The 27,969-nt window shown below is 40.7% G+C and overlaps 1 protein-coding gene across 9 annotated transcripts in view; it reads left to right on the forward strand.

The window, feature by feature from the left end:
- SH3D19 (SH3 domain containing 19) overlaps positions 1-27,969 on the forward strand; it is a 180,223-nt gene that overhangs the window by 116,628 nt on the left and 35,626 nt on the right. For 5 of the 9 annotated variants that reach the window (XM_061192541.1, XM_061192543.1, XM_061192547.1 and 2 more), the window contains exons 3-8: positions 1,022-1,062; positions 7,421-7,463; positions 9,722-9,860; positions 9,988-10,150; positions 11,345-12,376; positions 22,116-22,223. In XM_061192541.1, coding sequence (XP_061048524.1) covers positions 1,022-1,062; positions 7,421-7,463; positions 9,722-9,860; positions 9,988-10,150; positions 11,345-12,376; positions 22,116-22,223 — 1,526 coding nt within the window. Of the gene's footprint in view, positions 1-1,021; positions 1,063-5,991; positions 6,033-7,420; positions 7,464-9,721; positions 9,861-9,987; positions 10,151-11,344; positions 12,377-22,115; positions 22,224-27,969 lie in introns of all 9 variants that reach the window. The other 4 variants (XM_061192544.1, XM_061192545.1, XM_061192546.1 and 1 more) reach the window with 3 other exon arrangements.

Consider the following 27,969-nt stretch of genomic DNA (forward strand, 5'->3'; position numbering starts at 1 on the left):
TTCACTATAGTAATGACATCTGTATTGGCCTTATTTCCAAATAAGATCACATTCTGAGGTACTAGGGGTTGGGACCTCAACGTATCTTTTTTGGGGAGGAAACAGTTCAACCCAAATGACCCCTACCATGTTCCACCCTAGTCAATATACCTTTCTCCTTCACAAAGGTAACAGAGTGTTGTAACATCCCTTCAGATCAGTGGAGACATTGAATAACATCCCTTATACCCTGCCTGGATATGTACATGAAACTTTGCCTTTTTTTTTTTTTTTGGACCACGCCACACGGCATGCGGGATCTTAGTTCCCCAACCAGGGATCAAACCCGTGCCCCCTGGAGTGGAAGCGCAGAGTATTAACCACTGGACCGCCAGGGAAGTCCTGGAACTTTGGCTTTTTGAGCCCTGCTTCTAAGTACTGTTTTTAATCTTTTTAATTACTGTACCTGAGTCAACATAATACGAACATGCAGTCTCTGCACTTTTACACCAAGAAGTTTCTTCTGAAAACTTCAGTCAACCTATTTGCATTTTAGTGCTGTTGCGTCTTCTATGTTACCTTATACTAATTTTTTTTAAGTAGTTGTTTACAGAAAGCCTTCAAGAACCTTTTAAAAAAAATAAGTATTGCTGAAAATACTTATATTTTTATATTACGATCCTAGCTTCATAATATTGGAGACCTCCTGGAGCTTTTTTTTTTTTTCTTGTCTGTCAGAATAGTATATTCTTAAAGTATCCCTCTCATAAAATGAACTGATATATCATTGTATCTTCCTGAAGTTTTATCTTATCTACCTAAGAAATGGCAAGAGGATTTATACAGATTACCACAAGCATAAACTTTAAAAGAGCACAAATTCAAAAATAAGTATAAATTTTTTAAAAAGCATTCTGAAAAAAAAAATTTATAAATAATTTTTTTTCCCTAAATCACATCATTAAAAGTTCATGGTTGTATATTTTTTCTAAATGACTCCAAAGATGAATGTGTAATAATTATTCTTTCTTTCTGTTTCTAGCCAAGGACCCTTGTCATCCATTAGAGCAGTAATCAAGAGATGTAAGTTTGTTTCTTCCTGCTCTGTATTTTCCTCTGCAATAGTTTTGAATGATGATTTAGATTTCCAGCAAGTGATTGTATTTGATGAATCTTACAAAGAATCTGACAAGAGTAGCTTCTCCTAAGGAGTAATAAACCATTTCAGACAAGCAGCTAGGTTTTCAGCGTTCTTTTCAACTTCCGTTTATTGATAAGCCAGTTCCTCAGAACAATATTTTTCTCTAGAGAACTAAGCTGTTAAAAAAAAAAAAAAACTATATTATGTAGTCAATTTTAATGATCTAATATAAATTGTATGTAACCATTTTCTATAGGTAGAGACATCTGATGGGTTTCAAAGATATCAAACCCTGTCCTTTTTTATTGATTTACTTCCACAGTATTTTAATTTGACTCTGTAAATAAATGCTTATGGAGATCAGCTCACACTTCCACATACATGCTAGAAGTGCCATAACAGAATTCTCTCTAAAATGGCGCATTTATAATTTCTGACTTTACTTCTTGGTTAAAGCTTTAAAACTTGCTCTTGGTGCAGGAGTTCAACATTCTTTTTAATAAAAGGCTCTGCAAATGTCCCTTTTCCAAAAAACACATGGATTACCTGTTATTATTTTTAAAAAGATAAGAAAGGGATATTAAATGTTCTTCACATTATTTGAGCTGAGGTCACCACCCTGAGGAGAATGTATCCTATTTTTAGAAGCATAAGTTATAATATTTAGTATGAATTTAGGATATCCACAGGTGTGAAGAGCATGCATTTGAGCCATTGCAGTGAAAAAGTTGTCAGGTGGCAACACAGAAAGATATTCCACGCTTTCCCACATTTAATTTTTTGTTGGTGGTGGTGAATTATGAAGGTGTGGGAATGACACAGTGGATATTGATGGGAATTCATATATGAAAATGAAAAATTCATGGTAACTTTATATGCCTTAGAGCCCTTGGGGAAAAAGGGGCAGATGGGGCAGGGAGGGAATTTAAAAAGAAAAGTAGGGTTTGGAATTTAGACAAGATGTTCTTGCTGAAGATATAATTCGGGGTAATTAAGGTTATAGGCAAAACCTTGGGAGTAGCCCAATATTTAAGGACATAGTGTTGAGAATAGAGAAGGCGAAAACAAAAATAAAAAAAAAAAAACAAGAGAATAGAGAAGGTGACAAAATACAGAATCTTAGGAAATATTGGTGTCAGAGATCAAGCTGTGCCTTTAAGGTTCCATAGGGCCAGAGAGGCGTGAGGTCCTCTCACCGAGTCCTGTCTGCTGGCCCCTGCCTTTGTTCCCTGGCTTCTTACCTTTCCTCCCTCTTGGATTTCAGAGGGGATTTGTTGGGGACTGTAATCCGTACCTGATTTCCCGTAGATCCTCCAGCATGGCACTTGCTTACACTGAGGCCCCAGTGCCCTGCAAGGCTTAGGAGAAGACAGCTAAGGAGGAGTGGGCCAAAAAAAGCTGAAAAAGAATGATCCCAGTAATAGAAAAACTAGGAGACAGCCATATGCTAGAGGTCAAGGGGGGAGAGGTTTTCAAAGAGAATGAGTGAACCACGAATAGCTCTTAATGCTGCAGCAGGTGAGGTGACAGGAGCTGAGAACAGGCCGTTGAGTGTGGTGCTCAGCAGTGACCTTGGAGCGGGCAGGTTCAGGAGAACGTTGAAGCTGGAAGCCACACTTCATTTCAACAATGAATGGAGCTCGTGAGGTTGGGGCAGCTGAGTAGGCTAGTCTTTCATGAACCATGGTGGTAAACAGGAGGAGAAGGATGGAGGGTCAAGCAGAGAGGAAATCTGGGCACGTTTATACACTGTGTAGGATGAGGAAGCCTGGAGACTTTTGTAGGCCGGGGAGGGAGGAACCAGGAGGGAGACCAGATTGGAGCAGGAGAGGAGAGGAAATAGTGAAGCAGGGCCCTAGGAGAGAGGGAGGGAGGAGGAGATGAAACAGAGGGAAAACGCCTGCTTTGAGGTGTCTTTAAAAAAAATAATAACCCAGTGATCTTTTAATTCGTATATGTCACTCTCTTTGTATACACTGAAGAAATACGTGTTGGTTGTATTTATTCCTGACGTTTAGGCAAGAAGGCCAAACAGATCCTCAGGTGCTGCCACGTAAATACAGAATGAAGAATAATTGTGTCATCCCCTCTGTGTTTTCCCTTTTTGCCCATTCTATAAGAAAAAGTTGTAGGCAAATTTTGCCTTACCCAACTCATTAAAATGTTTGCTTTCCTATCCCAGACTCAGTCATCTATCCTTGGCAAGGAGAAAGACTTTATCACATTGTTAAAGCAATATTCCTTAACTGGTTGTATTTTAAATTCTTTCATAATGATTCTGGATCCAGTCAAGACTTGAGATCCTTCTTTTTGTGTTCGTTCTTGGGAGCCCTAAATATTTTGGGCAAAGATCTTGAAAGTGTTCTAAGTGGATGTTTCTGGAAGTTCGTGCTTTTCCTTTCATTAACTTTTTAAGAGAAAATTATTCTTTGAAATTCACAGACTTAACTAGTATTTATTGCTTTCTGTGCGTCAGGAACTATTCACTTACATTGTAAAATAACACTCTGCGTGGTAGGTGTTAACCCCATTTTACAGATGGTAGGGATACTGAGTCTCGGAGATTAAATGGCCTCACAAGGTAGATCTGAGATGTGCACCTAGACTTCCTGACTCCAGGGCCATTTTGAGCTTTCCACTCCTTGGATGTTCCTGTTATCATGTCAAACGCCTCTAGTTTATACCTTGTCCCAAGCAAATGTAGTTAGTGAGTTATTTTTATTATTGTGATTTTCACTGGTAAGGTAGCACTATAGCAAGGATGCTTGTAATATAATAATCCTTCTTTGTGTTTTTTTCTTCTGATCATCATTTAATTGATAATTTTGAATTATTTAGAATTAGGACTAGCATCCAGCTCTCCTGGCTCCACAAAGAGTTTAGTTCAAGAAGCAAACTGCTCCCAGCCCTTCCCATAATGAGCTGTGTGAGGTGGGATAATTCATTGACCCTCTCTGATCTCAGTCTCCTCATCTGTAAGGTTGGAGTAGGATGATCATTAAGGGTCCCTCCAGGACTTCCCTGGTGGCGCAGTGGTTGGGAATCCACCTGCCAATGCAGGGGACATGGGTTCAAGCCGCGGAGCAACTAAGCCCGTGCGCCACAACTACTGAGCCTGTGCTCTAGAGACCACGAACCACAACTACTGAGCCCGTGTGCTGTAACTACTGAGCCCTCCTGCCACAACTACTGAGCCCACGTGCCACAACTACTGAAGCCCACACTCCTAGAGCCCATGCTCTGCAACAAGAGAAGCCACCACAATGAGAAGCCCACACACCACAACAAAGAGTAGCCCCTGCTCACTGCAACTAGAGAAAGCCTGCGCACAGCAACGAAGACCCAATGCAGCCAAAAATAAATAAGTAAATAAATTTTTTAAAAAGCAGAGGTTTACTTAAAAAAAAAAAAGGCTTGGGGGGGTCCCTCCAGGCTTATGATCCTGTGGAAACTTAGGAGAATTTTTTTTTTTTTTTTTTTAATGATTACATTTATTTATTTATTTTTTGGCTGTGTTGGGTCTTCGTTTCTGTGCGAGGGCTTTTCTCTAGTTGCAGCGAGTGGGGGCCACTCTTCATCGCAGTGCGCGGGCCTCTCACTATCGCGGCCTCTCTTGTTGCGGAGCACAGGCTCCAGACGCGCAGGCTCAGTAGTTGTGGCTCACGGGCCCAGTTGCTCCGCGGCATGTGGGATCTTCCCAGACCAGGGCTCGAACCCGTATCCCCTGCATCGGCAGGCAGATTCTCAACCACTGCGCCACCAGGGAAGCCCCAGGAGAATTCTTTGTTAGTGCTAATAATGCAAATCCAGATCTCAGTCTTTTATAAACAGCTGAATATGAATTTGCTCTGTACTTAGAATTTAGCCATATGAACTAGAAAAGTGTGAAAATAATTCTGTAAAATGATATAACTTTGACTGAAAAACCTGCCTTTTTTCTGCGGCCTTGATCCAAAATGCATGGAAGACTGGCCTTGTGTGGCAGGGTTTAAAAGGAACATGTTGTTCTGTGTGGGCCCTGGGGGCAAATTTGAGTCTCCTGGTAACAACCACATCAAATCTGTTTAATCTGGGAAAGTGAGAATGAGATTAAGCAGATAGTTGAGAAATTAGCAGGAAGAATGTGAGGCACTGCACGAAAATTTGCCATGAAAATCTAAAGTGTTTCTAGCTACTAAACTTGTTCAACACTGACAGAAAGTGCTAGTCATTCTATAAGGATCAAGAGAAAAAAGAGATTTCAAAGATGAGTGAATATGAGAAAAAAAAAAAAAATCAGAGCAGGAGAGGGGAGAGCAAGTGATTCTCCAAGGGTGTGGAGGAGGTCTGTAAGCACGATTGGGAGACCTTCTCTCCCTTCATCCTGCTGCATGCAGTGTGGGAATACCACTGTGCTAACCGGGGGGTTGGAGTGCTGTTACTAATGACCGCTGGGGTGAAGGGGCAGAATCAAGTGGAAGGCCACTGATTTGAAAGATGTAAACTGACTACTGAATTACCTTTTGAGTACTATTCATACTTTAAAATTGATCCCTGTTGAAGTAGCAAATCGATTTTGCAGAATGATTTTTAGATTTTTTTTTTTTTTTGCACTGTTACTAAAAACTGTAGGAAGATTTTTTTTTTTTTTTTTTTTTACCATGGTTATGTGTGTGGATATCCTGGTCTGTACAGATATATCTTTGCCTGCAACATATTTCTTTACTCTCTGAAACTATGGTTCATCAACTTTTCCATCAAAGTACAGAGGTGGGTAGAACCAGTGGCATGACAAGACAGTTTTGCTGCTTATTCTTTTTAGAGCTTAGGCAACTGCGTTCACTCTTTTTTCTCCCTTTCCTCTTCTGTAACCCCATCTTTTTTTCCCTTAGCACTCATGAATAGTGCACAGCAAAAATGCCCCGTGGACGAGGTATGTTTGTGATGATAAATAACATGATGTCTTTTAAAAGTGCTGTGTCTGCTGATTCTGGCTTTTGTGATGGTGGTGATGGGATTGTAGCACACTCGGTGAGCCTCTGACTTAATGAAACCGTTCTTACAAATCAGACCTGCCACTCAGAGCTTTAGCCTCTCTGTCCTCCTTTATTCCAGTAGAGAAAATGCACCTCAACTTGGTTAACTCTTGATAGAAATGTACCAGTCCATCATACCAGTTGATGGTATGAGTACAGAACATCCTCCAACTCGAGATCCAAGGGTTCTGGTTTCAGATGTCAGGTTTGCTTTGCTAACCCCACGTAGGTTCGCTGTCACAGCTCCAACCCCAGCCTAAATTTCATCCCCACCTCCCGTCTTCACCCCTGCCTCCCAGCTTTGGCATCCTCCTTGTTCAGAGAGAACCAGAACTTAATAGGAGGAAGAAAGAAAAGATTCATGTCTTCAACCTTTTCAAGTCAGAAGAATTGAAAAAGTAGAGTATTGGACACATAGGAAAGTAGAAATAGTTTATATGTGAAACAAATTCCCCTTTGTCCACAAATTTTTACAGTATAGTATTTGAAGATTTTTTTTAAAAGGTATCTTTTAAATGTGCTCCTTAAAATAGAAATACTGTTCTCTATTACACATGTGTGTAATATGTGATCCCATATGTGACACATTTTCCAGGCCATCTGGTTAAGACATAATTTAATTTTAAAATAAAATTTGGAAAAAATTTAAACCATCTAGCTTTTTGAGTTTGAGGTTTAAGGGAAAAGTTAGTGCTGCATATACAGTAATACTATCTGCTATAAACATTTTTATAAAAGTGCTTTGAACACTTTTTGCATGTATTATTATTATCTCTTAATGTAAGTAATAAAACAACTTAAGGCTTGTAAAACTCCAGAAAAATTAGAAAATAGATGGAAATTTGACCACTTCCACTCTCTTTACAATAGTTATAAACAAACATTACAAAAGTGTAGTAATATGAATTAGAATAGATATTTAAAATTTTTTCTGCCCATTGTTATTTCATGTCATCATAATGCTCTTACCATGCAATTTCTATTTAGTAGCTGTCGTCTTTTCTCTGTTCATTCTTCAAATTATTTTTCAGAACCACGGAATGTGCTTTGGGGAGTTTTTGAAATCTATATTTTCTTATGCAATTCAGATATATAACTATAATTAACTTTATGCCATATGAAAAGATTGTTTTGATTTGCTTTCCTACTATGGATGTTAAAATTCATACATTCTATCTGATGTCAAATATAAGCTAACTTTTTCCAATAGTATATCCTATAAAAATTTAAACCTTTATTGAATGTTCGAATTTTGTACTATATCTGTGTATTCTTTCTTTTATAGCTTCTCGGACTTCTATTCAGAGTGAGCTTCATCGAGACAGGAGGTATGGTTATGTTTATAATAGAGGACATACATTCTGCTAATTATGAAGTAAAAGTGTGTCATCAGTTAGCAAGTTAAATATTTCTCTCTCATAAGGAGTGTATTACAGCCTCATCAGTACATTTTCTGAATTAATCTGTAAGTTTGAATGATGATTTCGCTTGCGAGAAGAAGCAGTACAAGCCTGAAAATCTTCTTTTGACAGTAATTATTTACTGGAGCCAATTTTAAAATGTTTATTAAGCAACTGCTGTATGGGAAGCATTGTTGTAACTACTTCAAAGAAATGCTTTGTACCTCATAGCTACTTAGTAAATGTCACATGGATGAATGAACTGATGACAGGATAGAAAATTGAATAAAGGAAGGATAAAGAAAGGAAAAGAGTCAGGCAGACTAGATGGATAGCTGAATGAATAAAAATGGTTAGATGGCTGGTGGGAGGGAGGGATGGAAGGGAGCAGGGAGGAGTGAGTCACTGGATAGATAGAAGGAAGGACCAATAGACAGACAGATGGTAGGATGGATGGAAGTGTGGACAGGTGGATAAATAGAAAGATAGATTTATGGTCCCTACTTTCAAATTTCTTAAAGTATCGTGTTGAGTAATGAAGAACAAGGAGTTTATAGTCAGACATAACCAAGTTCAAATCCTGACTTCGCTTTCTTACCATGTGACCTTGGGCAAGCTCCTTAACCTTTCTTAGTTCTATATCCCCACCTTTAAAATGCCGCTAATCATACTTACCTCATAAGGTTGTCATAAGGGTTAATGCGTGTATAGTGGTTAACATTTATTAACTAGTAATTCATTATCTAGTTAGATAAAAGCTATATAAAAATTGGAATGACTCATTTGGATTCCACACAGGGACGTGAAAGTAAGTTCACTGTGGCACACTTAGCATAATGTCTAAGAGGGGATGGGCTAAATGCAATTTGTGAAACGCTTTTTCTAACTCTGAGTATAATACATGCTCATTACAGAAAATATTGGAAAACTAATAAAAATATAAAGAATAAAACACAGCGTATTCACTCTCCTACATAAAGACAGCAACAATTAATAGCTTTGACTAGTACATTCCAGATTATGAAGATAGGTAACAAGATTCTGTACATACATCTCAGAATCTCATTTTTCTCTATAATTAGATCTTATATTTCCCTTTGTCAATCCAAGTTCTTCTAATATATGACTGTTTGTGTTTAAATAATATTTGTCTGTGAGGTGATCATATTCTTTGTTTAATCATTTTTCTCATGTTGAAAATATGTGTTCTTATTTATTTGTGCTAATAAATAATTCTTGTTATTTAAATTTTTAAGAGCTATAAGTAGAGGTTCTTAGGTAATACAATTCAAATTTAATCAATGGGCAGTTTCTACTGATTCACAGGCTAGCATGAGAGTGTGTGTACGTGTACAGTTTTTATAATAGCAGTGCTTTTTATTTTTATTTTTATTTTCCATAGAGTTCTAGAGAAAGGCAGAGGAAGTATCATCATACCTATGTGTTAGATGAGAAAAGTGAGGCTCAGAGAGGTTGACTGATTTGCTTAGAGTCACGCAGTTGGTATTTGTTAGGAAAACAGGTTGAAGGTAAAATGTAAACATGAGACCGTAGAATCAGGTTAAGAAAATGATGAAAGAAGCCACACCTAAATCACTGTGGCTCCAAGTATTGAAGATTAAGCATCAGATTCATATACAAACTGACCAGGAACACACATCAGGGTCTAGAAGTGAACAAGTAAACTCTAAACACTTAAAGGTCATTCTGAATGGGGGAGAGGTAGAGAGAGGAGGAAGAGGCTTTTCTTCTGATACATAGCATTATTTCAGAGTATGTACTTTATAATAACGGAAAACTAAACATTTCCATTCAGCCAGTGCATTTTTCTGTCTTATGATACCCTATGTTTGTGCCATAGGCTAGATAGCAGAGCCCTGGGATGAAGAGGTTGAATGGGTCTTGGTCCTCATTCTTATCAGCCAAGGCAGAGCGAAGTGTGCTCAGGGTACATCTCTAACTCTCTGAGGCCAGTGTCATGGAGGATGGCTGTCATGTGCTCCCTCGAAGCCTGCCTCGGTGTACTGTTAGAGATAGCACAGGTCAGACAGGTCGTTTCTGTGACTATGGCAATTCTTATGTCACTTTCTTGGGTGGTAGTTATTTTCATGAATCTTTGAACATTTACAAATAGACAATAGCTTGTTACCAAGCTGTAAAATCTCACTGAGGCTTCTGTCTGCTAGGCGCCCAGAGATCACCATTGTGGCAGCTGAGCCACTGAGGCCGACCTCATGGTTTCCAGGAGCCCCACCCCCAGGACTGGCATTTCCCCCATCTTCTGCAGCAGGCCCTTGGAGGCCCAGTGAGCTGGTTCCTGCTGAGGTGAGTAAATATCGCATTATCTCTCTGCATTTTATTTTTAATGAAGTTCAAAGATAAGAACAGTGAGACTGTTAACACCTTGGCTATCACCCATAGGTGTCTAAAATCTTCATCCTTCATTCTGCAGCTCCCACCATCGTATGAACAAGTCATAAAAGAAATCAACCAAGTTCAAGTTAACACTACAAATAATAATAATGCTGCTGCCACTCCAAGGCACACTATTACTTCAGCAACTCAGACTGACTTTTCAGAAGAAATAGACAACCATCTGCCTCAAAGTAATGCAAGTAATTTGTCTTCCCTACTTCTGACCTAGTTCTAGGGAAGTAATCAGTAGGCTCCAGCCTTTAAAATAATTTGCAATTTGTGCATAATTCATTGAGCTCTGCTTCCCAGTCGTGTGATCACTGTGTGCTTGCTTTATTTGGGTTTGCTGTGATTATTATAATAGGTCATTCTTCATCCTCACAAGCCGCAGCCCCAATCTCTAGGGTTCACCCTAGTTCATATCACAAAAACATCATCTTTTTTTATTTTTTTTTTTAATTTCTTTACTTTATTTTATTTTTGGCTGCGTTGGGTCTTTGTTGCTGGCACAGGCTTTCTCTAGTTGAGGCGAGCGGGGGCTACTCTTCGTTGCGGTGCGAGGGTTTCTCATTGCGGTGGCTTCTCTTGTTGCGGAGCACGGACTCTAGGTGCGTGGGCTCAGTAGTTGTGGCATGTGGGCTCAGTAGTTGTGGCTCGTGGGCTTAGTTGCTCCACGGCATGTGGGATCTTCCCGGACCAGGGCTCGAACCCGTGTCCCCTGCATTGGCAGGCAGATTCAACCACTGCGCCACCAGGGAAGCCCCCAAAACATCATCCTTTTAACTCATGGTTGGTATTACTGCTGATACCCTTTATTCCCATTGAGAAAGCTGTTATATTTAGCACTTAACTTGATAGGATGCTAAAAGTGGTTGTCCTGTTAGGCTTTTAAAAAGCATTATATTAAGATAACAAATGAGAGTAAGTTACTTTGGAAAAGTAAAGCAAGAATTTTTGGAATTTTGACAAGAGAGAAATGGTCATTGATAAGTCTACTGAGAATCAGGAATTTAATGGTGTTTTAAGATATTATATAGGGACTTCCCTAGTGGTCCAGTGGTTAAGACTCTGCACTTCCACTGCAATGGAAGCACGGGTTCCATCCCTAGCCGGGGAACTAAGATCCTGTATGCCGCACGGTGTGACAAAAAAATGAATAAATAAATAAAAATAAAATATCATATAATGAATATTTTTATATGAATAAATATAACGTGAAGAACCCTCCTGCAGGAAGCTGAATATAAACATCTCTCCATTGATTTTAGAATTACTTTTTCCTGAGGAAGGAAACCAAAATCTCTTGATATTCTACATGTATATTTTTAAAATCTGTGTATCCTTTTTCTTTGAAATTATAACGTTGCAGCTTCTGTTCATTTTGGTCTTGTCAGCACTGCCGGCACCTCTGAAACCTCTCCAGCCTTCCCCAGCAGCCTCAGCCAGCGATCCTCCGACAGACGAGACGCCTTTAATAGTCTTTGATATTTCTGAAGAACAGAATTGTCCAGAAAACTCCAGTGCTACAAGATGTCCGGTGCCCAAACCAAGATCAAAAAGCAACCTCAGACCAGTGGCCAGAGAGCCTCACGTTAGAGAGCAGAATCCCCAGCAAAGCAGCCCAGCGGCCACGCCGGAGGAGGCAGCCCCGAGCCGGCCCCAGCCTCTGTGGGACGATACCGGCCACGCGGACAGTCAGGCAGTGATGAGCATTATGAACGCGGAACGGAGCCCAAATACCGTCGTTTCCAGGATCAAAGCGCTTGAGGGTCAGACAAATGCGGAAAGCGTGGGACCGCCCAAGAAGCCAGAAATTGCGCCCCGCACAGTCCCCCCGAGGCCTGCTCCTTCCTCAGGGAAACCCTCCGTGGCTCCCAAACCGGCGGCTGACAGAGCCTCTGGAGGCTGGGACTCCTGGACCACAAACAGACTCCGGGGCGCCTCTAGGGAAGGCCTCACCCCACACTCTCCACCGCAAGAAGCAGGGAGCGTCCCTGTAACCAAACCCGAATTGCCAAAGAAACCAAATCCTGGCCTCATACGAAGTGTTAATCCCGAGAGCCTGGGAGGAGGGTCCGTGGCCGAGAGCCCCGACGGTGGGAGGAAAGCCCCGACTCCTGCCCCTCGGCCTTTGCTGCCCAAGAAATCAGCTTCTGCAGAAACGGCCCCCTACCCTGTGGCCTCAGAAACGCCTCCCTACCCTGCGGCTCTGCTGAAACCCATCACTGTGCCTCCCCGACTCTCCGTGGCGTCACAAGCCAAAGCGTTCAGGTCCCTGGGAGAAGGACCCCCGGCCAGCCCCCCAGTCCCGGTTCTGCAAAGCAAGCCTCCGGGGGACATCGACCTCATCAGCTTTGACGATGAGGTTTTACCCGCCCCGTCTGGGAACCTGGTTGAAGACTCTATCGATTCAGAGATGGTTCTGGGTGAGTGAAACTCAGAAGTGGAGGGGAATCCAAATTCATCATAGGGTATCTCAAATGGCAATTGCTGTTTTCGTTTCTGGCACATAAGTTATTGAGGCGTGGATGTGCATGTGTGTGCACATGGCGTGCATGTGTATGTGTGTGTGTGTGGATGTGTAGAGACAGGGAGAAACACAGCGAGATTAAGAAACAAGGAGCCGGGTGGGAGATGGAATCAGAGAGCGAAGGGAAAATCTGGGATGGGGAGATGGAGAGGGAGAAAGAGGGAGGCACACGTGTTGATTACTCTCACATGAGCCAGGAATAAGCAGACTGGGACCAGGGACTTAACTAGATGAGAGGCTGGCTCCTTCCTCGGGCAGGTGGAGATTCGAGCATTAGGAGGAAGAGAGGGAAACTTCTCCGAGGGGGGAAGTCATGCCCCAGAAGGGCTCCGCAGATGGAGCCAGCCCCGCGGGAGTGCCGGGACAGGGGCCAGCCCTGCAGAGGACTCTGGCGAGAGCCGTAAACCCGGCCATATGTTGCAGAATGTTGTTCCATAATCTTCCCGGAACACCTTCCCTTGGGAATGGAAAGTTTTGTAAATAAACTACAACAGTTGTAAGTTTCCTGCCAAGATCGGGACAATTAGATTTCCCAAGAGGCAGAGAGTATGTTTTCTTTCCTCACACTGTTCAAATGGAGAGTGTGATGGTAAAGCTTATCTTTGATTTGTCAAACTAAACTGCTGTACTTGTCATTGCTAAGATTCCTTTCACTGCTGTTTACTTACTTGGGCAGAATTTATGAACATGTAAGCGTAATAGTATTTTCAGAAGGTTAGCTGTCATCTTCTAAATGTTTAACATGCATCAAAATGATATAAGCTCTGTGATTCAAAATCAAATTCTGCTAAGTACAGGCATATTTTAAATGATAACAACCACATATTTATTAAATATTTATCATGCACACAACATTGTAACTGGCTGTAGCATGCCTCTTGTCCATAAGGAGTGGAAAGAAAAACATTAGGATATATTGAACTTCTGCCTAGCTCCAGACCCTCTGCTAGATGCCCAGACATACATTATTTAATTTAATACTTACACTAACCCTTTACAAGGCATCATTGGCCTCAGTTTGCAGATGAAGAAAATGAGACTGAGAGAGATCAAAAGGTAACTTACTCGGTTTTCCAAAGCAGGATTCAAAGTCCGTCTTTTCTTTCTAAGTCTAGTTTATTTTTCACTCTATCATGTTGGTACTCAACATTTTCACGAATCCTTAAACCAGGCAACACATTAAAAACTTCTCAAGTTTTTGTTATACCATTTTCGTATTTAAACCTTTTTGGTGTTAACAGGGTTCGGAGTAGGACAGGGAGGGGTAAATCCAACAGCAGCAAGCTGTTCAGGGGTGGAAACAGTACGAGCCAAAATAATACCACCTTTTGTAGAAGCTGCTAGATTCTGTGGGAATGGCAACTTGGTTAATAATTGCTGAGAATTTATTCTGTGTCATCAAGCAGATAATTACAGTCATCTTCAAAAAGGAAGGTCAACAGTATACATCAACATGAATACAGTATCGTGCTTCATACTCAGCCTTTTCTGTTTCTTGATTTCTACCACTTCCTTGCACAATGTTTAATTACTGAGGCAGTCTTTCAGCAAAAGGTGTAATTTGCTTGCCCCACCTGACTTTAACCATTGCTCTTACCTGTGGAGTTATCCTGAACTGAACACTCTGTCTTCTTTTTTTTTAATTTTATAAATTTATTTACTTATTTTATTTATTTTTGGCTGCATTGGGTCTTTGTTGCTGCGCACTGGCTTTCTCTAGTTGCTGCGAGCGGGGGCTACTCTTCGTTGCGGTGTGTGGGCTTCTCATCGCAGTGGCTTCTCTTGTTGCGGAGCATGGGCTGTAGGTGCGCGGGCTTCAGTAGTTGTGGCTCGCGGGCTCTAGAGTGCAGGCTCGGTAGTTGTGGCACACAGGCTTAGCTGCTCCGTGGCATGTGGAATCTTCCCGGACCAAGGCTCTAACCCGTGTCCCCTGCATTGGCAGGCGGATTCTTAACCACTGTGCCACCAGGGAAGTCCACTCTGTCTTCTTTTTAAACCTGCTTCTCTTCCTGTATTCTGCTCCTGTCCTAGTGACACCATCACACACCAGCCCCCCCCAAAGGATCCTATCCATCATCCTTGAGCCTTCCTACCTGTCACACACAGTGACTAGTTGTTTGGACTTAGAGTCAGGCAGGTCGGGGTCTACCACTTAAATGCTATGTGACCTTGGGCAATTTACTTAACTTCACAGTGCCTCGGTTTCCTCATCTGTAAAACACGATAATAATACTCCTCCTGGAGGTATTGCAGGTGTTAAATATGATTATGGAGGAAAGCCCTATCACATTGTCTGAAGCATGGTAATAATACTCCTCCTGGAGGTATTGCAAGTGTTAAATATGATTATGGAGGAAAGCCCTATCACATTGTCTGAAACATGGTATGGCTCAATAAGTGGTAGTCATTATTCTTACTTCTTGTCCTTCACATCCAGTTAGTGGTCAAGTCCTGCTGGTTTTACTTTCTGAAGAGTTCTTAAATTTTCCTCTAGTTTCCATCACTCCTGCTACTGGCCCACTTTTCTAATCTTTAGGCCCAGATTCCTGCAGTAGCCCCCTAAATTGAGCCTCTGCTTCTGCCTCAAACCCATCATCATATCATGGTTACCCAGCAGATTTTTCTAGAGTGTACATTGGACCTTGTTGCTTCCTTGCTTATTGCCCTCCAGAGGCCTTCAAGATCACCTCTGAATTCCTCAAAATGTAGAGGGAATTTTTGTTTGTTTACTGACTGGGGCTTTGTGACTTTTTTGGGGTGGGGGAGCTACACATTTTTTTAACTGAAGTATAATTGACGTACAGCACTATGTTAGTTCCATGTACACAGCCTAGTGATTCGGTATTTCAAGAGGATCACCATAAGTCTAGTTACCATCTGCCATCATACAAAGTTATTACAGTATTATTGACTATATTCCCCATGCTCTAAGGCTTTGTGACTTTTTGATGGTGTATTAATAGCATTGTCTTTGTAGATAAAGGGTTATGGTCTCTTGATGAAACCTTGCTTAATCGTCCTGGCATCAGCCAAAAACTGGGGGAGGAACACAGGAGAAAGGAGAGAAACTCACAGATATGTCTTTCCTTCTTTTTCTTTTCCCTCAAAAAATAAAGAAAATCCAATAAAGTAGTTTTCATAAAATGAAGTTGCCATATTAATCTCAGGAAATAGAGATCAGAAAATACTGAAGCTATGAAAACATTGTAAGGATTAGAAAAATTATTAAAGGGAAACTCATAAAACAGGCAATTTAATATTGGATTCATTTCTTGGGTAGAATGCCTTCCAGGTTAATGTAGTGGAGCTGAGAAGCATTAGCACTTCCTCTTCACACCTTTACAAATCATACCCAGTTGTCAAAAAAGCAGAATGCTTCTGCTGTCAACCCCATTACACAGACCAGAATAATAGTTTAGCAGCCAATTTCTGCTATTAACAGAACTCAAGGGAAAGAAATAAATGACAGAAAAGCTAGCCAAGGATGGTGAAACTAATTATGATGACAAGCATATTATTAGAGACAGGTAATGGGCAGAAAACTACATTATCATCAGTGTTTTTCTCAACCCGGTAATGAAGACCATGTGGATATAGGTGTAAAGGGGCAGCAGGTGTAGAATAATTGGCATTGGTGTGAGGGGGCTGGAAGGAGGGCAGAGTAAACACTACAAATAAAAGTAGAGAAAGATGCCATGGAGTTTCCTTAGACTTGGTTAGGAGATGCTTTTGCAGGTAGTTGTGTTTTCTCTATAGAAGCAAGAGCAAAGAGTCTGTGATAGAGGAAATTATGACACTGGGGTTCTTAACCCTTTCTGGATCACAGAACTCAGCCTATGAATCTTTTTTCTCCCTTGAAAATAACCCTTTTGCACATGTATGCACAGTTGGAGGTACAATTTCCAGAGCTTCAAGGGCTTATTCTTGGAACCCAAATTAAGGACTTCTACTACAGAAGGTTGGAAATTGCCTTCAGTGGACTGCTGAAATAAATTCTGGTTGCATCCATACAATGGAATATTGTGCCGTAGCTAAAAAAGAGGCAGACCACCTATTATCCCCTACTATGGACCAACTGCCAAGACATTCTGGGTGAAAAATGCAAGGTATAGGTAGTGTTCATGGTATTTTAGCTATAGTGTTGATGTTAAAACACATATTTACATGTAAATATGCTGTGTCTTTGGAAGATGTATTAAAAATGCTAACAAAGGTTGTCTTTTATGAGGGAACTCCATCAGCAGGAGAGGATGGGGGAACTGGTTTTCAAATAGATGACCGTAAGCAGAATTAGGATGAAAGAAACTAGGAGACATAGCCCTTGTCTTTGCCACAGAGAAAGAGCTGCCCCCCATACTGTTCCTCAGCCTGTGAGGAGTAGAAATTTTAAGAGTAATAAAATATGATTTTTCTAAACAATTATATTATTCAAGGTTACAAATAAAAGCTAATTATTATGAACTAAATATGTCTAAATTAGACAAATTCAAAAATATGTATCTACATTATTTCCTATTAAATAGAATCACTGAGGAGTATTAGCCAAAAAAAAGAGTTTTTATTTTTCTGGTTACTTTATGGAAAATTTTATGGCCATTATTGCCTTGAAAAAGCAGCTAAAGGGACAAGTATTTTCATATTTTTCCTCTTATTTCTTTTTTTTATTATTATTTTTATTTTTATTGTTGGCTGCAGTGGGTCTTCACTGCTGCGTGCCAGCTTTCTCTAGTTGTGGTGAGCGGGGGCTACTCTTTGTTGTGGCGCACGGGCTTGGTTGCTCCGTGGCATGTGGGATCTTCCCGGACCAGGGATCGAACCTGTGTCCCCTGCATTGGCACGCGGATTCTTAACCACTGCGCCACCAGGGAAGTCCCTCCTCTTATTTCTAAGTGATTTTTGTTTCAGTTTGTTTGGCAGGGGTGTTATTTCAGCTTAATTTTGTAACTTTTTTCATGTGATTGAATTTATTTTATTGGATTTTTTTTCAGTCACAAAGTAACATATTTGCGGTAACAAGTCTAACAATATAAACATTTAGTAAAAGACAAAAATGAATCTCCCTCCAATCCATTCAAATCCCCAGAATAACCAGTGTGAACCATGTTGTATGTAGCTTTCTGTGCCTTTGGACATTCCAAACCAAAGCTTACAAACATGTACACATACATGTACTTCTTCCTGTTTTTTACAAAAAGTTTTACCTAACTGTACCCATTACTCAGCAGCAAAAATGTTTACCTAACTGTATCCATTACCCAGCAGCTTACTTTATTCATTTAGTAATGAGGTTTAGGGACTTCTCTCCAGGCCAGTAGATCTAAGTCTGACTCCTTGTTCCCTGATACCTGCCTGATATTCCCTGGTATGAGCGCAGCACAGTCAAGTCAACGTTTCCCCTATTGATGGACACCACTAGAAAAAATGCTGTGGTAAACACTCTTGTAAATATTTTCACTTCTACTAGTGCTTTTATAAAAAAATTTCCAAAAGTGGGACTACTGGCTTAAAGATCATGAACTTTAAACATATTAACAGTACCGACAATCCAGTTTCCCACCTGGCAGTGCCAGGAGTTCCCAAATGTGAGGTGCCATCCTTGCCTTCTAGGTCGCCCACTTAACATTGCTGTTGGAGAAAAATACCCCTCTCATGAAAAGACGTAAAAAGTAAACATACTGTGTAGCTAGAGGGAGACTCTCACACCATCATCACGATGAAAAGCAGGCCTCTGGCTCCACCTTCTCACTGAAGTGATGCTGTCTCTCCTCCCCGCTCGTCGGCACGCCTCTTCTGGATGGCAGCCTGGGACAGGGCGCAGAGAGGCACAGGCCGAGCTCACTGACTCAGGGAGCACAGCTAGGGGAGGTCATTAAGCAGACCCACTCCTGCCAAGCAGCCACAGTACTGGAACACTCAGACTTCCTTGCTTCACTGTATTGAGAAAGAATTTTTTTTTTCTTTTTTTTTGGAGACGTGTATACTAGAATAATTACACATGATCTGAGTGCCAGTTATTAAAGAGCAGCTAATGATACTAAAAATAAAGACCAAGAAAGAGAGAGAAAGTGGGTAGCGAGGACACTTTGAATACTTCGTATTTAAGTTGTATCTTCAGTTTAAATCCAGCAGGTTTTAAAAAATGACTGGACCCTTTAATGCGGTAGTTGAGACCTGCAGGACTTGGGACGGGGTTCCCTGAGGCTAGTCCTCCAAGAACAAGCGCATTTGGGATACCCCTGTGCCCAGCCCTCCAAGGGCACTGAGTGGCCTCTTTCTCCTTCTCTGCCCCCCTTGTTCGTGCTCTCACTCCTGGGATGTGAGAGAGACAGAGTGTACGTGGTATCCTGGCCCAGAACATCAAATGAGTTGGGAAACAATTGAAGAGATTCCATGCTCAAGATTTTCTTCTCCCTCCACACTCAACCCCCAAAATCACCAACTAAAAACCTATCCTAATAACCACCAGATTGTAGGGGCCCAAAGCAGCTGTTAAAGCAGAAATACCACTTGAATGGGAGAGCACAGTGAACAGTTATCAGCCTTAATCCTTTTCTTGAATTTTGGTCCTTTTCCCAGCAGGAAACAGAGCCCTGAGAGGATGGGCCGTTACAGCCAAGGTTGAGGGGACGGGGGATGGTCAAGTCTCTGCAGCAGTGGGGGGAAGGAAAGTCGCTCCTTGGAGGTCAGTGGGTTCCAGCGAGGGCCAAGGAGGCAGAGCAGGGGCAACGGCAGGGGAGAGAGATGAACAGGAAGGAAAGGTGTGCACACAGGAGAGATACTATGTTTCTGTGTTTGAATAAAATATATGCTGAGATTGGGGTCTTCAAATTCTTTCATTCTAGCTAGCATGACTCAGAACAGATGACACGTTCAGGGAGTTCAGTTTCAGGTAATGTTTGCAATAATGGGCTTTAATACCAGCCTACCTTCCCCTTTTTATCCATCAGCACTGCTGTTTCCTAAAAACCCAGATGTGTATTTTTCAGCTTGGAAGAACTGTTAGAATATGCAAAATCCATCTGTTGGAAAGAGGATCATGGAGCCCTCCTCTCCCTCGCCCCCTGCACTCCTGTTTCACACTGCAACCTGCTTCCCTTCTGACCACAACTGAAGTTCCCCCCTTGCTCTACGTTTCCCTTTTTCAGTAGCATGTCTCACCTTCTAATATACCGCTTGAATCACTCAATATATTTATTGTTTATTGTCTCCGTCTCCTGCTGGAGTGTAAGCATCACAAGGGCAGAGTTCTTTGCTCTGTTCACTGACGTATTCCAAGCATCTAGAATAGCATTTGATGTGTAGCAGGCACCCAATGAATACTGAATGAAAAAAAGTGAAAGAGTAAGTTACAAAGAGATAGATATAAAATGATCCTGTTTGTGTTTTTCAAAATACCTACATAATAATACATATGATACAGAAAAAAAATCTGTAGACAGATACACATATTTTAGATAATAATTACTACTGCAGGGATGGGATTACAGGAGATTTTCTATCATATATTTCTTTTTTTTTTAAGATCAACTTTTTTTTTTTTAAATAAATTTATTTTTGGCTGCATTGGGTCTTCATTGTTGCGTGCGGGCTTTCTCTAGTGGCGAGCGGGAGCTACTCTTCATTGCGGTGGCTTCTCTCGTTGTGGAGCACAGGCGCTAGGTGCACGGGCTTCAGTAGTTGTGGCATGCAGGTTTCAGTAGTTGTGGCTTGCGGGCTCTAGAGCCCAGGCTCAGTAGTTGTGGTATATGGGCTTAGTTGCTCCACGGCATGTGGGATCTTCCCGGACCAGGGATCGAACCTGTGTCCCCTGCATTGGCAGGCTGATTCTTAACCACTGTGCCACCAGGGAAGTCCCTATCATATATTTCTTAATGTTTCCCATTTTTACAATAAATGTTACTTTTGAAATGAAAAATAATGCTATAACAAAATAAGGAATTGAAGAATTTCTTTAGCCCTAAAAGAAGAAGCTTTGTTTGTTTTCTGGGGATATAGGTTACAATGGAAGAAAGTGATATTATTACAAGAGCCTTTTTTGAAAGCTTGATACTGTTTTGACGATGTTGAGTTGGATTTTTGAGCATAGACAAGACTCGCCTCACTAATGAGCTAATAGACAGGTTTCCATAGAGGGGTCATCTAATTTTTTTTTTTCTAACTAGCCTAACAATTATTATTTTACCTAGCATGCCATCTGGGGGCCTTACTTAGGTGATAGATAATAAACTTAAAATAAGATTGTACTTAACCGTCCTATCTCCCCACCTCGCACCGTTACTGGCACGTGGTAAGCAGACATGTGAGATCAAGTGACTAGTGAGTGGGTGATGCTCTGGTAGCAGGTCTGAGAGTGGGGTTGCCTGAGAGCTGGGTGGAAGGAAGGGCAAGTATCAAGGAGCTGAAAGGCCTTCTTATCCTTAGCTGAGCTCTTCGCGTATCCTGAAAAGAGCTGGTCAGCAAAAGATGCTTTATCGAACTGCGGCTCATAACAGGCAGAACATGAATGCTGTTCATCACAGGCGCTGTGAAGTGCATTGTTTATAGGGAGTATCTCCCTACAGGCGAGATCCAGAGAACAGGTTCCGAATACAGTATGTATTCCTTCTGCCTCTTGTTGAATAAAGGCAAAAGCGGCCTCGTGAGACCCTGTGCACTGTATAGAGTATGCATTATACAGCATTTGATTTTATTTTTGCTAATCTGTTTACTTTTAGGTTTTTCATCTTTTAGAAAGTTTTTGGTCATCTTCCCAAACTACTAAAAAGAACATTTACATTAAAGAAAAAAAGACTATTCCTTTCAGTAAAAAAGTTTGGTGGGGGATTTCTCTGGCGGTCCAGTGGTTAGGGCTCCACGCTCTCACTGCTGAGGGCCTGGGTTCCATCCCTGGTTGGGTAACTAAGATCCCACAGGCCTTGCGGCATGGCCAAAAACAAAAAAAGGAAGAAAAACGTTTGGTGGTTATGCTTTTATTTAAAATACTGTCCCTAAGCACATACTGTCCATTTTAAATGAATGGGTTAAGATGGAGAATATATATCCTTGGCCCCAAATTAAATATTTGAAGGGAGATGTCTTATTTTATTTCCAGGATAAAACGCTTTCCATTTGCATGTCAGCAAGGTGTAGCTTCACTTCACTACTCAATCCCAGAGTGCTGCTGCCGCGCTCCGGCAGGGTGGGATGAGGGGTGGGATGAGGCCCAGGGCCAGCCCTTCAGGGAGGTTTTCCAATGCAGGCACAGGGGTGGGGCAAAGAGACCTTCCTTCCTGGGGGATCCGGGAGGCTTCACTATAGGGGGAAAATTGGCTGCATGTTTCAATTGCCCCTCATTTTCAGGCAGACACTTATGGAATGATTACACTCCTGTGAAAGATAGCTTCTACATAATTGAAGATTGTCCTGGATCTCTCTCATCAGAGAGCAAGAAAAGCCACATGAATTATTTACGGAGCGCCAAGTTATTTCCTTTCATGAGCCCTGGCTTTGTTTTTGTCTCTGCAAACTGAGATTTTGTTTATCCATGAATAGTTTTCCCTAGGGCATGAAAAATATGACTCTTTAATTATGAATGAGGTTTTTTGTTTGAGTTCATGTTAACTAAAACATGCAAAATACACTGTGTTTTTCATTAGATCCCTTTCAGCTCCCCACAAGAATAGAACCAGCAAAGGAACAAGCAGTTCAACCAGCACCCACCAGGAAGCCCACTGTGATTCGAATTCCAGCCAAACCAGGAAAATGTAAGCACTTCTCTGCCTCATTTATTTGCTTCTCCAAGATCCAGTGAGAAATACATCCTAATTTATCAGTCTGCTTTTGAAATTATGTATAATCGGCCACTTATTATTATTTTTCAGTAGAGAACATTTTTTTAACATCTTTATTGGAGTATAATTGCTTTACAATGGTGTGTTACTTTCTGCTGTATAACAAAGGGAATCAGCTATACGTATACGTATATCCCCATATCTCTTCCCTCTTACGTCTCCCTCTCATCCTTCCTATCCCACCCCTCTAGTTGGACACAAAGCACTGACCTGATCTCCCTGTGCTATGCGGCTGCTTCCCACTAGCTATCTGTTTTACATTTGGTAGTGTATATATGTCCATGCCACTCTCTTACGTTGTCCCAACTTACCCTTCCCCCTCCCCGTGTCCTCAGGTCCATTCTCTGCATCTGCATCTTTATTTCTGTCCTGCCCCTAGGTTCTTCAGAACCACTTTTTTTTTTAGGATTCCATATATATGTATTAGCATATGGTATTTGTTTTTCTCCTTCTGACTTACTACACTCTGTATGACAGACTCTAGGTCCATCCACCTCACTACAAATTAACTCAATTTCGTTTCTTTTTATGGCTGAGTCATATTCCATTGTATATATGTACCACATCTTCTTGATCCATTCATCTGTCGATGGACACTTAGGTTGCTTCCATGTCCTGGCTATTGTAAATAGAGCTGCAATGAACATTGTGGTACATGACTCTTTTTGAATTATGGTTTTCTCAGGGTATATGCCCACTAGTGGGATTGCTGGGTCATATGGTAGTTCTATTTTTAGTTTTTTAAGAAACCTCCATACTGTTCTCCATAGTGACTGTATCAATTTACATTCCCACCAAGAGTGCAACAGGGTTCCTTTTTCTCCACACCCTCTCCAGCATTTATTGTTTGTAGATTTTTTGATGATGGCCATTCTGACTGGTGTGAGGTGATACCACATTGTAGTTTTGGTTTGCATTTCTCTAATGATTAGTGATGTTGAGCATCCTTTCATGTGTTTGTTGGCAATCTGTATATCTTCTTGGGAGAAATGTCTATTTAGGTCTTCCGCCCATTTTTGGATTGGGTTGTTTTTTTGATATTGAGCTGTATGAGCTGCTTGTAGATTTTGGAGGTTAATCCTTTGCCAGTTGCTTCATTTGCAAATATTTTCTCCCATTCTGAGGGTTGTCTTTTCGTCTTGTTTATGGTTTCCTTTGCTGTGAAAAAGCTTTTAAGTTTCATTAGGTCCCATTTGTTTACTTTTATTTTTATTTCCATTTCTCTAGGGGGTGGGTCAAAAAGGATCGTGCTGTGATTTATGTCATAGAGTGTTCTGCCTATGTTTTCCTCTAAGAGTTTTATAGTGTCTGGCCTTACATTTAGGTCTTTAATCCATTTTGAGTTTATTTTTGTGTATGGCATTAGGGAGTGTTCTAATTTCATTCTTTTACATGTAGCTGTCCAGTTTTCCCAGCATGACTTATTCTCCATTGTATATTCTTGCCTCCTTTATCAAAGATAAGGTGACCATATGTGCATGGGTTTATCTCTGGGCTTTCTATCCTGTTCCATTGATCTGTATTTCTGTTTTTGTGCCAATACCATACTGTCTTGATGACTGTAGCTCTGTAGTATAGTCTGAAGTCACGGAGCCTGATTCCTCCAGCTTCGTTTTTCTTTCTCAGGATTGCTTTGGCTATTCAGGGTCTTTTGTGTTTCCATACAAATTGTGGAATTTTTTATTCTAGTTCTGTGAAAAATGCCATTGGTAGTTTGATAGGGATTGCATTGAATCTGTAGATTGCTTTGGGTAGTAGAGTCATTTTCACAATGTTGATTCTTCCAGTCCAAGAACATGGTATATCTCTCCATCTGTTTGTGTCATCTTTACTTTCTTTCATCAGTGTCTTATAATTTTCTGCATACAGGTCTTTTGTCTCCTTAGGTAGGTTTATTCCTAGGTATTTTATTCTTTTTGTTGCAATGGTAAATGGGAGTGTTTCCTTAATTTCTCTTTCGGATTTTTCATCATTAGTGTATAGGAATGCAAGAGATTTCTGTGTATTAATTTTGTATCTTGCTACTTTACCAAATTCGTTGATTAGCTCTAGTAGTTTTCTGGTGGCATCTTTAGGATTCCCTATGTATAGTATCATGTCATCTGCAAACAGTGACAGCTTTACTTCTTCTTTTCTGATTTGGATTCCTTATATTTCTTTTTCTTCTCTGATTGCTGTGGCTAACACTTCCAAAACTATGTTGAATAATAGTAGTGAGAGTGGGCAACCTTGTCTTGTTCCTGATCTTAGTAGAAATGGTTTCAGTTTTCACCACTGAGAACAATGTTGGCTGTGGGTTTGTCATCTGGCCTTTATTATGTTGAGGTAAATTTCCTCTATGCCCACTTTCTGGCAGGTTTTTATCATAAATTGTTGTTGAATTTTGTCAAAAGCTTTTTCTGTATCTATTGAGATAATCATATGGTTTTTCTCCTTCGATTTGTTAATATGGTTTATCACATTGATTGATTTGCATATATTGAAGAATCCTTGTGTTCCTGGGATAAACCCCACTTGATCATAGTGTATGATCCTTTTAATGTGCTGCTGGATTCTGTTTGCTAGTATTTTGTTAAGGATTTTTGCATCTATGTTCATCAATTATATTAGCATGTAGTTTTCTTTTTTGGTGACATCTTTGTCTGATTTTGTTATCAGGGTGATGGTGGCCTCATAGAATGAGTTTGGGAGTGTTCTTTCCTCTGCTATATTTTGGAAGAGTTTGAGAAGGATAGGTGTTAGCTCTTCTCTAAATGTTTGATAGAATTCGCCTGTGAATCCTTCTGGTCCTGGGCTTTTGTTTGTTGGAAGATTTTTAATCACAGTTTCAATTTCCGTGCTTGTGATTGGTCTGTTTATATTTTCTATTTCTTCCTGGTTCAGTCTTGGAAGGTTGTGCTTCTCTAAGAATTTGTCCATTTCTTCCAAGTTGTCCATTTTATTGGCATATAGTTGCTTGTAGTAATCTCTAATGATCCTTTGTATTTCTGCAGTGTCAGTTGTTACTTCTCCTTTTTCATTTCTAATTCTATTGATTTGAGTCTTCTCCCTTTTTTCCTTGATGAGTCTGGCTAATAGTTTATCAATTTTGTTTATCTTCTCAAAGAACCAGCTTTTAGTTTTCTTGATCTTTGCTATCGTTCCCCTCATTTCTTTTTCATTTATTTCTGATCTGATCTTTATGATTTCTTTCCTTCTGCTAACTTTGGGGGGTTTTTGTTCTTCTTTCTCTAATTGCTTTAGTGTGAGGTTAGGTTGTTTATTTGAGATGTTTCTTGTTTCTTGCGGTAGGATTGTATTGCAATAACCTCCTTCTTAGAACTGCTTTTGTTGCATCCCATAGGTTTTGGGTCGTCATGTTTTCATTGTCATTTGTTTCTAGGTATTTTTTGATTTCCTCTTTGATTTCTTCAGTGATCTCTTGGTTATTTAGTAGTGTATTATTTAGCCTCCATGTGTTTGTATTTTTTACAGATTTTTTCCTGTAATTGATATCTAGTCTCATAGCATTGTGGTCAGAAAAGATACTTGATATGATTTCAATTTTCTTAAATTTACCAATCCTTGATTTGTGACCCAAGATATGGTCTATCCTGGAGAATGTTCCATGAGCAGAAGAAAGCGTATTCTGTTGTTTTTGGATGGAATGTCCTGTAAATATCAATTAAGTCTGTCTTGTTTAATGTATCATTTAAAGCTTGTGTTTCCTTTCTTTTTTTTTGGCTGTGTTGGGTCTTCGTTTCTGTGCAAGGGCTTTCTCTAGTTGCGGCAAGCGGGGGCACTCTTCATCGCGGTGAACGGGCCTCTCACTATCGCGGCCTCTCTTGTTGGGAGCACCGGCTCCAGACGCGCAGGCTCAGTAGTTGTGGCTCACGGGCCTAGGTGCTCCGTGGCATGTGGGATCTTCCCAGAACAGGGCTCGAACCCGTTCCCCTGCATTGGCAGGCAGATTCTCAACCACTGCACCACCAGGGAAGCCCTGTGTTTCCTTATTTATTTTCATTTTGGGTGATCTGTCCATTGGTGAAAGTGGGGTGTTAAAGTCCCCTACTATGATTGTGTTACTGTCGATTTCCCGTTTTATGGCTGTTAGCATTTGCCTTATGTATTGAGGTGCTCCTGTGTTGGGTGCATAAATATTTACAATTGTTAGGTCTTCTTCTTGGATTGATCCCTTGATCATTATGTAGTGTCCTTCTTTGTCTCTTGTTATAGTCTTTATTTAAACATCTATTTTGCCTGGTATGAGAATTGCTACTCCAGCTTTCTTTTGATTTCCATTTGCATAGAATATCTTTTTCCATCCCCTCACTTTCAGTCTGTATGTGTCCCCAGGTCTGAAGTGGGTCTCCTGTAGACAGCATATATACAGGTCTTGTTTTTGTATCCATTCAGCCAGTCTGTGTCTTTTGGTTGGAGCATTTAATCCATTTACATTTAAGGTAATATAGATATGTATGTTCCTATTACCATTTTCTTAATTGTTTTGGGTTTGTTATTGTAGGTCTTTCCCCTCTCTTGTGTTTCCTGCCTAGAGAAGTTCCTTTAGCATTTGTTGTAAAGCTGGTTTGGTGGTGCTGAATTCTCTTAACTTTTGCTAGTCTGTAAAGGTTTTAATTTCTCCATTGAATCTGAATGAGATCCTTGCTGGGTAGAGTAATCTTGATTGTAGGTTTTTCCCTTTCATCACTTTAAATATGTCCTGCCACACCCTTCTGGCCTGCAGAGTTTCTGCTGAGAAATCTGCTGAGCAATCAGCTGAATCCTTATGGGGATTCCCTTTTATGTTACTTGTTGCTTTTCCCTTGCTGCTTTTAATATTTTTTTCGTTGCATTTAATTTTTGATAGTTTGATTAATATGTGTCTTGGTATGTTTCTCCTTGGATTTATCCTGTGTGGGACTCTCTGTGCTTCCTGGACTTGACTATTTCCTTTCCCACATTAGGGAAGTTTTCAACTATAACCTCTTCAAATATTTTCTCAGTCCCTTTCTTTTTCTCTTCTTCTTCTGGGACCCCTATAATTTGAATGTTGGTGCTTTCAATATTGTCCCAGAGGTCTCTGAGACTGTCCTCAATTCTTTTCATTCTTTTTTCGTTATTCTGCTCTGTGGTAGTTACTTCCACTCTTTTATCTTCCAGGTCACTTATCCGTTCTTCTGCCTCAGTTATTCTGCTATTGATTCCTTCTAGAGAATTTTAAATTTCATTTATTGTGTTGTTCATCATTGTTTGTTTGCTCTTTAGTTCTTCTAGATCCTTGTTAAACGTTTCTTGTATTTTCTCCATTCTATTTCCAAGATTTGGGGTCATCTTTACTATCATTACTCTGAATTCTTTTTCAGGTAGACTGCCTAGTTCCTCTTATTTGTTTGGTCTCTGGGTTTTTACTTTGCTCCTTCATCTGCTGTGTATTTCTCTGTCTTCTCATTTTGCTTAACTTACTGCGTTTCAGGTCTGCTTTTTGCAGGCTGCAGGTTCATAGTTCCCGTTGTTTTTGGTGTCTGCCCCCAGTGGGTAAGATTGGTTCAGTGGGTTGTGTAGGCTTCCTGGTGGAGGGGACTAGTGCCTGTGTTCTGGTGGGTGAAGCTGGATCTTGTCTTTCTGGTGGGCAGGACCGCGTCCAGTAGTGTGTTTTGGGGTGTCTGTGACCTTATTA

The sequence above is a fragment of the Eubalaena glacialis genome, chromosome 5 (genome assembly GCF_028564815.1).
Source record: "Eubalaena glacialis isolate mEubGla1 chromosome 5, mEubGla1.1.hap2.+ XY, whole genome shotgun sequence".
In the NCBI taxonomy this organism is placed as follows: domain Eukaryota; kingdom Metazoa; phylum Chordata; class Mammalia; order Artiodactyla; family Balaenidae; genus Eubalaena; species Eubalaena glacialis.